At 39.4% G+C, this 15,920-nt stretch overlaps 1 protein-coding gene across 1 annotated transcript in view; it reads left to right on the forward strand.

Moving 5' to 3' along the window:
- Positions 1-11,483, forward strand: part of get4 (guided entry of tail-anchored proteins factor 4) — a 34,713-nt gene extending 23,230 nt beyond the window's left edge. Inside the window, exons 6-9 of the mRNA XM_079801491.1 lie at positions 1,941-2,081; positions 5,213-5,288; positions 5,812-5,884; positions 9,600-11,483. Of these exons, the coding sequence (XP_079657617.1) occupies positions 1,941-2,081; positions 5,213-5,288; positions 5,812-5,884; positions 9,600-9,688 (379 nt within the window). The 3' untranslated portion in view covers positions 9,689-11,483. The remainder of the gene's footprint in view (positions 1-1,940; positions 2,082-5,212; positions 5,289-5,811; positions 5,885-9,599) is intronic.
- The last annotated feature ends 4,437 nt before the right edge of the window (positions 11,484-15,920 follow it).

A 15,920-nucleotide genomic window follows, 5' to 3' on the forward strand; every position in this document is an offset into this window, starting at 1 on the left:
GAATCCTGAGACTCATGTTTTCACAGTGAGGGCAGTCTCTCACTGAGAGCGGTTTCAGTGTGGGTATGGTACGGTCCAGGCAGGACATGCAACTCTTGTGCCCATCGGATGTGTGGATAAGACCCTTAATCAAAGGGTCCATTTTGAAGCAACAGATATCTGCGAGCAAATTGCTTTTATAGAAGAAATAAAGCTCTAGTCTTCTTGTCAGAACATGGCAGGCATGCAGCAGGTGTCCGTCTGCAATGCTGTCAGCTGCAGAGGGTATTCTAGACAACTTGGATCTTTTTCTTTAGGCTTCCTATTCAGATGGCTGAAGGAGAAATATTCAAAGTAATTGACGTTTGGCACAGCTATATATATTGAAACGCCTATGTAGGGCTGTACGATTAATCGAAAAATAACCGAAACCGACATTCAGAACCTCTAACCAACATATTTTTCCCATGTCGGTTATTTCGGTTTTCACGTGACTCCGCCCCGTCAGTCACATCAAGTGCAGTTTGCAGGCACACAGAGATGCAGGAGCAGTTATCTGTGCTTATAGATGCGCAGAATCACTATAGTAGCTGCATGTTTTACACAGTTTTTACAGGTCAGTTAATTGCTGTTCTTATAGCCTATACGCGCTGACACACACACACACAGACGGCGCGCGCAAGCCCCGAAGCCGCTTTCACTTTCGTGCTCATAAAGTTTGTCAAGTATGCGTTTAAGGCTTGCCAGTTTCAACATTTAAAGCGATTGTGCACTATTCAAAAACAACAATCCGTATCCGTTCAGTGTTCAGCTTCTTTCTGTGACACAGAGAGCCGAGCCGTGTCTCTGACAACACGTGCACGCCCTGAAGGCAGATCTTTCACCTGCGTCACGTGAAGATCGCGCGCAGAGGAGCAGCAGAAACGCAGTGTAAACGCTGTCCTGTGACTAAAGTAAAGTCACTAAAGTAGCTTAGAAACGCAACCGTTATAGGCATACATTTTAATACCTTTGCAGTAAGTACACACCACAGCTTAATAATGAATAGAGACGGTATGAGTAATCCACACACACAATCACTCTCTCATTGATGCATTCAGATAAATGTAATGTAGGCCTAATGTGTTCATTTATCTGTATCTGATGTTCAACAAACAGAAATCTGCCCTATAGACAATAATAACTGCTGAAAGTGAACCGTTTCCTTCAAGTATTTTAAAATCACAAAGAAATGCACTTTTTCATTAGGAAAAAATTCCACCTTAAATAGTAGAACATATTTACAGTACAAACCTTATCAGGAACTTACTCAAAAACCTTATGAGGGCAAAAAAAAAAAAAAGCAAAATAATCGTTCATTAATCGTAATCGAGGTCAGATGTTCAATTAATCGAGGTTTTTATTTTTGGTCAAATCGTTACATGTCAATTGGGGGGAGAAAGCTGTTTCTCATAGTGTCAGCTACAATGTTGAGTGAACCAAAAACGAAAGGGAACAACATAAGTATGAGTCTGTTTCTCACACAAAACTGTCATATGAATAGCAAAAAGGAAAATAGTGCATGAACTACTTTTTTAAATATAGTTTAAAGTCAATGATTTAAACTAAAACTTTTCATGCTCGTCACATAGTCAATATAATATTCAGTAAATATGAATTAGAGCGGTGACTGCCAGGCCTTCTCATGCAAACATCAATGCCTGACCTCACAAATGCGCTTCTAGAAGAATGGTCAAAAATAGCTATAAACACACTCCTAAACCTTGTGGAAAGCCTTCCCAGAAGAGTTGAAGCTGTTAAAGCTGCAAAGGGTGGGCCAACTCCATATTAAACTCTACGGATTAAGAATGGGATGTCATTAAAGTTCATGTGCAGGCAGACATCCCAAAACTTTTGGCAATATAGTGTATGTTTCCTGATTTATGATTGGTATACATCTCAGCATCTTGTCTTGATTGCAGGTTCCTTTGTCTAAAAAACAAGACTAGCGCGTTGGTGGTGTTCACCACATACACACAGAAGCACCCGTCTATAGAGAAGGGCCCTCCATTTGTGCAGCCTCTGCTCAATTTCCTGTGGTTCCTCCTGCTGGCTGTGGATGGGTAAGATACTGTATTCAAGCTTTTGATTTCAGCACCAGGCTCATGTCATTATTTTTGAATGCTCTAGATTGTAAAATGATGTGGATGTCAGAGGGTGTGCTACAAATAATCACTTTGACAGTCTGGGTGGATGTTCTCTGTCATGCTCTATTTTTATGCTTCAGGAAAATGTAGTGACGTTTGATAGCGGTGTGACTGCTATAACAACAGCTATTTTAGTCTTACCAAGAGCTTGTTCTCTTTTCATTCTCCTATTGTAATATGTAAAAAAAAACAACTTCTGGTGTCTTGAGATCTGGTCACCCATTTTGAATGAACTGTTTCTCATGAATGTCTCCAACCAACTTCTCTCTTAAAGGTCCCATGGCATGGCATTTTTCTATTATTTTATAGTGTTTCCTGAGGTGTACTTATATTGTTAGTATGATTTTTACATCATAAAATGTCATAATTTAGAAATAAAAGGCATTTTGTCTATACTGCTGTTTGCCCTGTGGCTGACTGCCCTGTTTCAAGAGGCGTGTCTGCTGTGAGACTTCAGTAAAAACGCCCACTGTTGTGATTGGCTGACATCTTTGCATTTGAAATGAGCGGAGGGGGCGTGGTTTAACGAGGTCTACGACGCACGAGCTGCTGCCAGAGAGACGGATGGACCTGAGTTCACTTCTCATCAGTTCTCTCAGCATGTCTCAGTTCAGGGTGAACTGTTGTAGTTACTAGAATATACTTCAGGTTATTAGTTTATTTCTAGTCGGAGGGACTGTCACTCATGTCAGAAAGTTAGTAACTTTAGTAAATTATGGATCAGCGCTGACTCGAGACGCGAACCGTTTAGAACGATTCAGTCCGATTTGGTGAACTGGTTCGGTTCACTAAAAAGAACCGATTCAAAAGAATGATTCGTTCGCGAACCGGACATCACGGAGACGGAGCAACTGCTAACAAAGTTATTTATAGTAAATACTGAGTTGTGAGAGCGCTGTCTGTCAGCGCGAGTTTATTGTGTTTGTATCTGAGAGTTCTGAATAAACACGAATCCCAGTCACGCCGAGTCATTCACGTCTTCATCATTATTCTACCAACTTTGTAACACATGCAATGTACCATTACAGCGAGATGAACGAGTTAGTAAGTTTGATTAAAGCATTATTACTAGATATGTTCCAATCATATGAAAAGCGTCAGTGACGCGCATTGAGTAACTTACACAGCGCAAACAAAGACACAACAGCAGTAATCGAATGTAATCCAGTTTATTGTGGGGAAAGCTGGCTAGCCTAGCCGGATACCCTCACGCTTACCCCCCTTCTGCTTAATCTCACGCCGCGTTTGGTGCCTCCGCTGTGGGCCAGATGCAGTACTGGGGGTCGGGGATGTTGAAGGCCGAGCTTCGGCGTGCGTGAGGTTTATCTCTAAAGATGTGGCTCTGCCAATGTTAAGCAGAAACTCCCGACTGTATGCACATTTAAGAACAGATAGACGCGACGAGGACGTACAAAAACACTGACTCACAAGATAGAAAACACGAAAACACTGTTCTGTCGGGAGAGAGAGAAGCCGCAGTGTGTGCACGAATAATAAATAATTAGCTACACATAAGAAATCACTGATCACAGATCAGAAGGAACTGAAAAAAGACTTCTGTTTTCATTTGTACATCCAAACACTGAGAAACTGCCAGCATTCACTCGTTCACAACCCATGATCTCTCGAGCGTTTGCATGGGCGTGACAGATTCTCTGGGCGGAGGAAAGGGAGGTAACCGTTCCTGCTTGGACGTCAAACCAGGAGACTTCAGGATTGGCTTCTCTGCATTTTCTCAAAGGCAGAGAAAGACAGCCAGAACTCGGTTTTACACCGATCAACATTTCTATCCACTTGGGGACAATATTCAGGCTAGGGGAACTCATATTAATGTTGAAATACCTCATAAAATGAAAATTTCATGCCATGGGACCTTTAAGCCTCTCTTCCAGTCTAATTAAAAATGTATGTTTCCTCACTTCTAATGCCTGTTAGCATTCTTTACTGTGGCAATGGACTGTATGTGTAGTAGGGACACTCAATAGAGGATTTTCAACTCCAGTCCTGGAGGGCCAGTCTTCTGATTTTAGAGGCCCTGTCCCAAATTACACCCTTCAATGTGCACATTAAGTCACAATCTTGAACTTCAAATTAAAAAATGGAATCGCAGATGCTGCCACGCCCCTATGTCACGTTCGGTTGCTTGCCAAGTGGAAAAAAACACATGTTGAAGTGCTGCGAGTCAACCTCATCTACAGCCACTCAAAAGATAGCATGGCAACTGCAGATGCAGGAGACCCATCATTGTTTGCTTTGTTGTGAACTTGAATGTCATGTGTGAAGAAGACTGCACTTACAAAAGAGAAACTAGATAGCAGGTTATTTTGCTTAAGTTTTCAATTGATTGAACACAGAGGATATAAGTTGTTACATTGTTGTTCATAAATGTTAACTAAAATAAATTTGACAATGTAGTGTGGTACATTGCAAACAAAGGTCAGATATTATATTGCATAAAAGTCTAGGCATAGCAACCTGTGCTTTAAAAAAAAAAAAAAAAATCGAGAATCGAATCGAACTGTGACCTTAGAATCGAAAATTTAATCGAATCAAGGATTTGAAAAATCGTGACACCCTTAGGACTTACAATGGCTTACAAGACCGAAGGACGTCCCATTTGTCATTTTAGATTTCAGAAGGGTGCTCGCAAGTGCCCCATTTGCGGATGTTACTTTTTTTTTCTGAGAAGCGAGCTCCACAGCAGACTTCTACCCGACAGTCAAAGCAGCATTACATCACGAAAGTATGGAGTCGAAGGAAGATCGCGACGGCTTAGTGTGGGGACAGGGCCATAGTTTAGCTCTAACCCTAGACAAGTGAACAAGCTAATTGAGGTGCTTCAGAATTACCTGTAAATTACAGAGATATGGGTTAAATTGGGATTGTTTCTGAAGCCTGCAGGACAGTGGCCCTCCAGGACTGTAGTTGAAGAACCCTGCAACAGACCAAATAGCTTTAACTTATATTTTATATGATCCATTAGTGTTTTAACAAATAATGGAACAAAACGGTTAACACAACCTCTTAATATGTGGTTTCATTTTCAGTGGGAAGTTGACAGTCTTCACAGTGTTATGCGAGCAGTATCAGCCATCACTGAAGAGAGACCCTATGTACAATGAGGTAAGTTAGTGCTAACGCTCTTTAACATCAAAACTAAACTTTTTTGCAATTTTCTCTAATCTTTCTCAGTACGTAGAGATACAAGGGTAGACAGAATCACAGGAACACTAGCTCTGCTTCTGACATAGTATGTTTGATTGGCTCTCTACATCAGTGGTTCTCAGTCAGGGTCCTTAAACACCCTAGCACTGCACATTTTGTCTCTTCTTTGGAGCCTCTGCTAATGCAGATGATATAAACCAGGTGTGCTAAAAATGGACACGCTGAAACCACAACACCACAACGAATAGCACTTCTCATGTGACAAACAAGGGAGTTGGTTACCAAAAAATTTGAATTTAGCAGAGTTGCTAAGCTAATGCAGCAATAATCTTTGTACTAAGAATATAATTACGTAACTAAAATAAACAATAAAATATGTTAGAGGTTGCATGCCTCATTCAGAGAGATTCTAATTAAATTTGGACTTTGAATTTGAATTTTTCAATGTTTATAACGCATTATGTTCTTCTCTTGACCTCAGTATCTGGATAGAATAGGACAGCTGTTCTTTGGAGTGCCACCTAAACAGTCGTCATCATATGGTGGTTTGCTAGGTAAGAAACATCCTTGCCTCTATTTGACTACAGAAACCGCATTGCATCCAGATTATGAAGTAGCACAAATGCATTCTTTTTTTTTCTTTCTGTTGATAAGATAATAATTTCCACTTTTATCTCAATTTGTAAAAAAATGAACAGAAAAACACATATTTAGTAATTCACTTTTATTGGAGCCTAGCAGGCAATTTCTGTACGTTTAAAACATCCAACTATCACCATAATCAACTGTAATAATAACACTCACGGATGCACTTTTATCTTGTTGAATATTTAATTTCGAAAGCATGCCAAAAAACATTAGTCCTTCTCTGTGCAACTTTTACTATTCTGAATGCAGGGATTTGCTTGCAATTTCAGACCCAATTTTTTCTTTAAAAAAGTAACCCCTTTCAATGAACTCCTCATTTAAACTGCTTTCCAAATGTTTAACCCAGTCATTTGCACGCATAACTTAACTGTGTCAATACACATCACCAAATCGTAATTAGGTAGGTCACTATACCAATTTTTTTTCATAAGTTTAATAATTCTCAATATCACCACATATCAAATTATACAGCTCTGGAAAAAAAAATGGAGTGGTCTCTTAATCTTTAAGCTGTATGTATATCCAACCAAACCTGGATGCTTACAGTACACTCACTTTTAGTGGTGTACTATATAGCAAATCTCAACTGCTTGATTGTTACATTGAAAAATGTCAAGTATAGTAACGTAAAATTTGGATATATAGTACATCCTACTTTACCTGCATACAGTATACTCTGGTAAAGCAATATACACTATATATCCTGGCTGTTATTGTTTAACAAAATGTAACTGTATAATCACACCTCTATATATTAAGTTGGATATGTTATATACAACTTTATCTGCATACATGCAGTAAACCTGATACTATATAACAAATCTCAGCCAACTCTTTTTTGTATTTTGTTGCAAAATGTAACCATATTATCGGCCAAGTTTTTGTCTAAAGTTGGATGTATAAGTATGCCCCACTTTATCCACACACATACAGTATACTTGTGTAGGGCATTATACACTGATGAGCCAAACCATTATGACCTCCTGCCTAATATACTGTTGGTCCTACGCTTGCTGCCAAAACACTGCTGACCCGCCAAGGCATGGACTCTACAAGACCTCTGAAGGTGTCCTGTGCTCCTGGGCACCAAGAAGTCCTGTAGGTTGTGAGATGGAGTTGTAGGTCCAGCACATCCCACAGATGCTAAATTGGATTTGGATATGGGGAATTTGGAGGCCAGGGCAACACCTTGAAGTTTTCATAATGTGTGGCAGGGTGCATAATCCTGCTGGAAGAGGGTACATACTCCTGGTCTGCAACAATGTTTAGTGACACATGTTAAATTGATGTCCACATGACTGGCCGGACCCTAGGTTTCCCAGCAGAATGTTGCCCAGAGCATCACACTCCCTCCATCGGCTTGTCGTCGTCCCACAGTGCATCCTGGTGCCATCACTTCCCCAGGTCAATGGCGCAAATGTACATGGCCGTCCACGTGATGTAAAAGAAAACGGACTCCCCTTCTTTGACTGCTCCAAGGTCCCGTTCTGAAGCTTCCGATGGTGGACAGGGGTCGTCATGGGCACTCTGATTGGTCTGTGGCCATTGCACATCTGCTGCATATGGGGCTGTGTGTTGTGACTCATTCCTCTCATAACCATCATTTAAATTTTGTATGACTTGTGCCACAGTAGACCTTTTGTTGTCTTGGACCTGACGGGATAGCCTTTATTGCTCTCGTGCATCGATGAGCCTTGGGCACGCAATGCCCTGTCGCCGATTTTTGGTCCGTCCTTGGACCTCCGTTGTAAATTCTCACCACTGCTGACGGGAGCAACACACAAGCCATGCAGTTTCAGAGAGACTCAGACCCAGTCGACTTGCCATAACAATTTGACTCTTGTCAAAGTTAGTTTTTGTGCAGTAGGCTATCAGATTTAAATTTTTTCTCCCTTATTTATATGCTGTTATACTTCATATAAAAGTCAGAAACTAAGCTCTTTTTTGCACAGGCCCATCTAAAGGGTTAATGGTGCCACCTGGTGATCAACAGGGAAAACCACCAACAATCAGAATGCATGATTATATGGTGCATGGCTTTGCAATCAAAAAATGTGGTTATAATGGAAGTCAATGGGGCAAAAACAGCCACGAGGAGTAAATGAGGGAGAAAAAAATTATATCTGATGCTGCACAAAAACTAACAATGCATCAGAGCCAATGTTGTAACTAATCTTTCACGTGTCCAAGACTGTGATTAAATGGTAAAAAAATCCAGTCCACAATTACTTTTTATATTGTCATTTTTGTGTGTTGTTTTTTCTCCCCAAATCAGTTTTAATACATTTTTTTTTTTTTGCATAAATCTATCTGATACATTTTTACAGCAGTTTAATTTTGCTGGATGTTTTCATTCTGAACCTAACGAAAGGGTAGTGAATTTGCCCACAGTGTATTGAGTTCTTTAACATTTTAAAAGCAGTTTCCCAAAATATGTGTCAAAATAAAATGTGTCACCAAAAATCATTCCATTTTCTGAAACACAGAGAAAGTTGTGGCCAAATTAAGACTCAACAGCACCCCATAGTGGACGAAAATGTCCCCAACATAACATAAGGGTTAAAGGGATAGTTCACCCGAAAATGAAAATTAGCCCATGATTTACTCACCCTCAAGTCATCCGAGGTGTATATGACATTTTTCTTTCAGACGAATAAAATCGGAGTTATATTAAAAAAGTTCAGGCTAGTCCAAGCTTTATAATAGCAGGGATTGTTGCTCTGTTTTTGAAGTCCATAAAAAGTGCACCTGTCCGTCATATAACTGTTCCACACGGCTCCGGGGGGTTAATAAAGGCCTTCTGAAGCGAATCGATATGTTTGTGTAAGAAAAATAACCATATTTAAAACTTTATAAAGTAAAGTTTCAGCCGATCGCCTTCCGTATTCAATTTGTGGAAAAAGTGTTGAAAGTGCCTCTGCCATTCAAAAGGCTTATGCTACCAGGTACGCTTGTCAGACGTCGCGCACGCATCTTGAGTTGCGAGAAGGCACTTTCAACACTTTTCCACGGAAGGCGATCAACTGGAACTTTACTTTATAAAGTTTTAAATATGGATATTTTTCTTACACAAACGCATCGATTCACTTCAGAAGGCCTTTATTAACACCCCAGAGCCGTGTGGAGCAGTTATATGATGGACAGATGTATTTTTGTATGGACTTCAAAAACAGCAACAGTCACTGCCATTATAAAGCTTGGATTAGCTGGGACTTTTTGAATCTAACTCCGATTGTATTCGTCTGAAAGAAGAATGTCATATACACCTAGGATGACTTAAGGATGTGTAAATCATGGGCTAATTTTCATTTTTGGGTGAACTAACCCTTTAATATGTGTACTTGTTCGGTGATGATCAGTGATATTTGCTTCACCTGTCATAATGTTTTGGCTCATCAGTGTGTGTGATTTGCCTGTACTGTTGCGAAATTTAAACAATATTATTACCCAGCTCTAATCTGCTAGATGCGTGAATATATTGTAAATGGGGATGGCTTAAAAAAAAGTTCTGTAGTTGTATTTAACCTGAAGTATTTTTGTTCCGCATTATACACAGCACAGTTTAATCTAAGGATGTGTTGAAGACCTTTAAAAACAACTATATTGCTTTCTTTGTGTTAGGAAACCTATTGAATAGCCTAATGGGCTCAGGTGAGGAAGAGGAGGGTGAGGAAGCTCAGGAGGACAGCAGCCCCATTGAGCTGGACTAAAGCATCTGACAAGAGGCTCGCTGGTCCCCACATCATAAACCAGCCCCACACCAAACCATTCACTGAAGTGAACAATGACCAATCACGCATCCGTTTGGGCGCTCTTTTTCAATAACTAACTCTTTCCTGTTATTGTTGGACTTTGTTCTGTGTATAGTTTTTATAGAATGAAGGTGCAACAATATCAAACTTCCTGGACTGTTGAACAAAATTCATAAAAGAGCAGAAACCGACGCACTTCAGATGTAATTGTGACACCCTCCATTTGTAGTTCTACTGAGCTCTTGGCGTCAGGGACCCTCGTTTGTGAGAGGGACCCTGGTCCTGTCCTGCCACAGAGGGTGGCGGTTGCTCAACGTATTAATAAAAGTAATTCAATTTGCTCTTAACTTATAATCCATGCTAATATACTTTGGTAAATTCTACAGTATGATAGCTCGAATCTGAACAAGGCTTGGTTTCGTGTGTCCGCACAGCTAGTTCTTACCGGGGAAACTGCGGTATCCTTGGTAAGACCATTCACCACTTCTTCTGTTACATTGTATGCGCGAGGATGGGAAAAGCACACATCGTACAAATTTGCGTGATCGGGTAGATGAATGCACGTTTGTGTTGATCGACGTGTGAATGTGCTGTTATAAATGTATCGGTCATCAGGCCGCTTCATTCTCTGCTGAGGTATGATTGAACGTAATAAAAGGATAGAGATGGATGTAACAAATTCATTTTGTCTTGTTTTTCTTCATTGCTGCAAATCTTCAAGTCAATATAAAGTTCAAATTGATGCTAATTACAGTTTCTTACAATTGCTATGACATGTGTTCAACACTTTTAAACAATTTTCCTAAACTCTTAAAGGGGTAGTTCAGCGCTGGGAAGATGAATGTGTTAAATTGGTCAATTATGTAGTAGAAATATAACAAATATTTTTGAATTTGGTGCCTTCTAGACTGAGAAAAGACAGAAAACGTATTTTTGTCTCATGTGGATGAAGGACAACAACTCCCAGAATGCACTTGGTTCGCTGCCCAACGACGCCACTCCCAAGCCACGGATACCGGTTACATCTCTTGCCCACCGTCGTTTTGATTTTCATAGTAATAAAATAATTTCGTTCAGTTTGAGAATAGACACTACAATTAAAAACTGAACGTGTCTTTTCAATAAAGTGTGAGCCGAACGAAAGTCGCGACACCAGGTGAGCAGAGCTGAGGTAAGCGCGGCAGTCATTCACAGTGTCCAGTCTGGCGCGTTTCCAGATCGCATATGGAAGCATAACTTTCATAGGAATTCATTGAAAAGTTAAAACACTCACTTTTCTCTGCACAGCTCCGTTATGAATGGCCGAGCGCATTTACATTCTGTGAGTGAGCTCTCTCCCCTGTGGGCGGGTTGAAAACATGCGGAACTAGCTCCCTCTACTGGCTAAAAAAATCATCCAATGACGATATTTGCGTCATCGGAGGATTTTCCAGAAATAAAATGCATAAATCTCTCGTCTCGGGGGGACATAAGGAGGGAAATTACGATAATTCGAATATACTACCGGGTTTCTACTGATACAAAGCTTAATGCTAAATCACTGAAGTAATCCTTTAACACCGTTAGCACAACATCTGTCTGTGTAGGCTATAGCCTACTATTAACACATTTATTGTTGCTTTTACATACAATGCATACAGTTAACACAAATTTAAAATGCTTGAACTTCTTTTACACACAAGATCAACCAAGACCAAAACAATGGATTTGTACTGCTAAATTGACCAATGCTTTAACACTGTAGCTACACTCTAAAAAAAAAAAAAAAAAAAGGTTCTATATGGCACCAAAAATGGTTCTTGGCCCGTAATCATAGGGGAAACTTTTTTAGTGCTATATAGCACCAATTTTGGTGCTTCAGTGGTTCTTCACCGGTTCTTTGACTAAGGTGCTATATAGCACCTCTGAAGAACCACCAAAATTGGTGCTATATGGCACTAAAAAAGGTTCCCCTATGATTACGAGCCTTTTTTTTTTTTTAGAGTGTATGTCAGAACAGATAACACCATGTTCTAAACTCTAACCTTATAGGCTAAAGTCAAGGTAAACAGCTGTTTATATTGTGAATTGAAACACAAATATCCCCTGTATTTTATTCCATTGTTACTGAGAAACAGCCGATTGAAGTTATGCAAATATATAAATCACAGCTGATTCCCATCTAAGAATTGTTCAGGTGTTGATGTTCTTTCAATCACATGACCAAATGGTATACAGTAAAAGAGGACATCTTTGGGCTTATCTTGTGTGAAAAAGGAACAACATAGAGCAACACAAATAAAGTAAGAAAAATGTCTGCATGAGGGAGAGGAAGATGAGTACCAGGAAAAGGGAGAGGAGTGGGACAAGGGCAAGGGAGATGAATGCCTGGACAAGGTAGAGATTGAGGAGTTAGAATGCATGGTGGCGCTCAAAGAAGGGCCAGAATTGGGGTAACGGATGATATAAGAGCTACTATCATAGACCATGTCATAAACCACAGGCTATCATACAGAGAGGCTGGTGAACGAGTACAGCCAAAACTCAGCCGGGACACAGTGGCATCCATTATGCAGAATTTTCCAGAAACCGACAGGATATTGTAGGGCTTCTCCTACTGCAAAGTTATAGTTTTACCATGTATTACAGTGACTGTATGCCTCTGGTCCCTAACTGTATTTTGTCTGTCTAAGGATTCAATGTCTACCTCCCTCGGGGCAGAGGAAAGATCCTAAATGAAGAACAGGATCTTGTTATTGTCAGCATGGTGATTGCTGATAATGATATAAAACTGAAGGGCATTCTATAAAGCTACTCTGAGATGGGTCATTCATTTTTTGTATTGAATTTCTCCCGCAAAAGAAACAAAATGCATGCATTTACTAAACCCAACAAAACAAAATCATGGAGAGTCTTGAAAAGACACAAAATCTATGATCCATAACATATACTGTCTATTGTATAAGGGCAGTGCAGTTTGTGTAATTTTATCAAGTGTTAGTGTTTCTATGACATTGTGCTATGATTGACTAAATGTTCCTGTTGGAAGAGAATGTGTTAGGGTTTTGGTAGACATAGTGTATTGTGTTAGTGTATTATTATATTTTGAAAATGAGTGTTGGAGTTTAGTTTACAATGTGTGATTTTGAGCATAAAACTAACCGTTTTGCCAATTGTGTGTTGTGGGTGTGTTGGTGCGTTAAGAGTTTAGGAAATTTGTTAAAAGTATTGAAAAAATTGTCATAGCGATCATAAAAAAAACTGTACATATTTCCTTTTTGAATGACGTCACCTGGGTTGTGTTGACAATGTCAACTAATATCCAGTAGCTATTTAGCCATTTTTTGGAATGCGGTTATAGGTAATAGAGACTTCTAAAATCTTGCCATTAGTTAATACATCAATGCAAAGCCAATAATAGCAATAGGGTTTCCTGGGAGCAGATGGAGTGCTGCAGTGATGCATTTTTGTTCCCAATTGGAAATGCTTTTGGATTATTGCAGAAAATAAGCTCTGTGACTAACCACAAATGAATCTTAGACATTTTGTTTATCATGACAATCTTTTAAAAAATGAACAACTTCCTTTATGAATTTTGAAGCTTAAATACAATGCAGCCATCAGTTATTAATAGGCTATAAATGAACTATGCTACGGTTGCATGACTTCAATCTCACCATCACAAAGTTTCCAACTCTTTCACTCTTTATTTATAAAACAGTTTCCCTTAAAGGGTTAGTTCACCCAAAAATGAAAATTCTGTCATTAATTACTCACCCTCATGTCGTTCGACACCCGTAAGACCTCCGTTCATATTCGGAACACAAATGAAGATATTTTTGTTGAAAGCTGATGGCTGAGAAAGGCTTCAGATAGGCCTCCATTGGCATTCAGTACATTCACACTCCCAAGACCCATAAAAGGCACTTAAAACGTCGTTACAAAGTCCATCTCACCACAGTGACTCTACAATAATTTTACGATGCGACGACAATAGTTTTTGTGCGCAAACAAAATCAAAATAACACCTTTATCCAACTTGTTCTTGTCTTCCGTGTGTGCCTCCACGATGCATGCGCGAGAATATGACGCAGATCCGGCGTTCGGACACATGACCCAGAAGCGATTTGTTTACGAGCAGAAGAAGACGCGCGTGTCTAAGCTGTTGGATTCTACATTGATCGTGCTTTAGGTCTCAGCGTAGTGCTCAAAATGGGACTAAAGTGTGCATTTCATGGATTCCCGAACCCCGGCGCTACGTAATATTCTCGCGCATGCGTCGTGGAGGCACACACGGAAGGCAATAACAAGCTGGATAAAGGTGTTATTTAGATTTTTTTTTGCGCACAAAAACTATTGTCGTCGCATTGTAAAATTATTGTAGAGTCACTGTGGTGAGATGGACTTTGTAACAACGTTTTAAGTGCCTTTTATGGGTCTTGGGAGTATTAATGTACTGAATGCCAATGGAGGCCTATCTGAAGCCTTTCTCAGCCATCAGCTTTCAACAAAAATATCTTCATTTGTGTTCCGAATATGAACGGAGGTCTTACAGGTGTCCAACGACATGAGGGTGAGTAATTAATGACAGAATTTTCATTTTTGGGTGAACTAACCCTTTAAAGTTTGAGTTACACTAGTTAGCAAGAGCGTGATTATAAACTCAATGAGCCTATAAAAGTGGACCAAAAACCCATAAAGAAAAAAAAAAACCTTAATTGACTTAAGGACAATGGAACCAGAAGTGCTAAAATGCTAAGTTGTTTCTGAGTTTCGTCTCACAAAAATATGTCATCACTAGCTCTATTAATAGATTGTGCTATCGGCACATACAGTAGCTAATCGCCCACCTAGAGTGCTGCACTGAACCAAATTTGTTAAAATAAATAAATTAGTATATCTGGGAATTATCCTTTTGCATTATTGAAAATAAAGTTTGCCATGATTTTTTATTTATTGTTAATTTATTTTTAGCTCTGATTATTATAGGGATAGTTCACCCAAAAATGAAAATTCTGTCATCATTTACTCACCCTCAAGTTGTTCCAAACCTTAATGAGTTTCTTTTTTCTGCTGAACACAAAAGAAGATATTTTGAAGAATGTTTGTAACCAAGCAGATAGAGCAACCATTGACTACCATAGTAGGGGGAAAAATACTATGGTAGTCAATGGTTGATTGGATCTGCTTGGTTACAAACATTCTTCAAAATATCTTCTTTTGTGCTCAGCAGAACAAAGAAAATAGGGACAACTAATTGATAATGAAAATAATCGGCAACGATTCTCATTATCGATTAGTCGGGTCTGCTCTGTGCGCAAAGCTTCCACCAGTCGCGCCAAATTACGGCACTGAATAACACATTTTTATGGACAAAATGTGCATCAACAAATAGTGGAGTGGAAACAGAGGGAGCTGATGCAGGAAAGGTACGTGATCCAAGTGCCCAAAACATGAGAATTGTTTATTTTAAGCTTCAATCGAATGCATTAGTGTTTAAACACACCCTGTCATGCTCTTTGACAGATGTGTGTGTGCGTCCTCAGCACAAAACGTTCATTTTACAGGTTATATCCACTGATCTATATAGAGAGCAGCAGTTATATCCTCATCTGTAAATGTTACTAATTCACGCGAGTATTTCCGTTTTGTATGAAAGCGCGTCCTGACACTCAGTGTAACTTCACTGAACGAGAGCCGGCGTGGTATTTTACTTTAAAAAGCTATATATAAGCTAGATATTTTACTTTATAAAGTTTTAAATATGAATTTTTTTCCTACACAAACGCATGTGCACTTTCCTGCACTTCGCTTTAGAAGGCCTTTATTAACCCCCCCGGAGCCGTGTGGAGCAGTTATATGATGGATAGATGCACTTTTATGGACTTCAAAAACGAGGCAACAATTCACTGCCATAATAAAGCTTGGAAGAGGCAGGACTTTTTTTAAATATAACTCCGATTGTATTTGTCTGAGGGTGAGTAAATCATGGGCTAATTTTCATTTTTGGGTGAACTATCCCTTTAATGCCAATTGCATACATTTCGGCACAGGCGTGTATTTTTATTGGAATTGTACCATTTCATACAATACCTATTATTATTATTATTATTGAGTGCTTGTGGAGCAACTTCTATCAAAAACAATTATGGAGACATTCTTCCAGTTAAACAATGTAGTTCTGTCAGAAACTCATCCAGAGAAACTGTCT

The sequence above is a fragment of the Gobio gobio genome (genome assembly GCF_949357685.1).
Source record: "Gobio gobio genome assembly, chromosome: 20".
Classification (NCBI taxonomy): Eukaryota; Metazoa; Chordata; class Actinopteri; order Cypriniformes; family Gobionidae; genus Gobio; species Gobio gobio.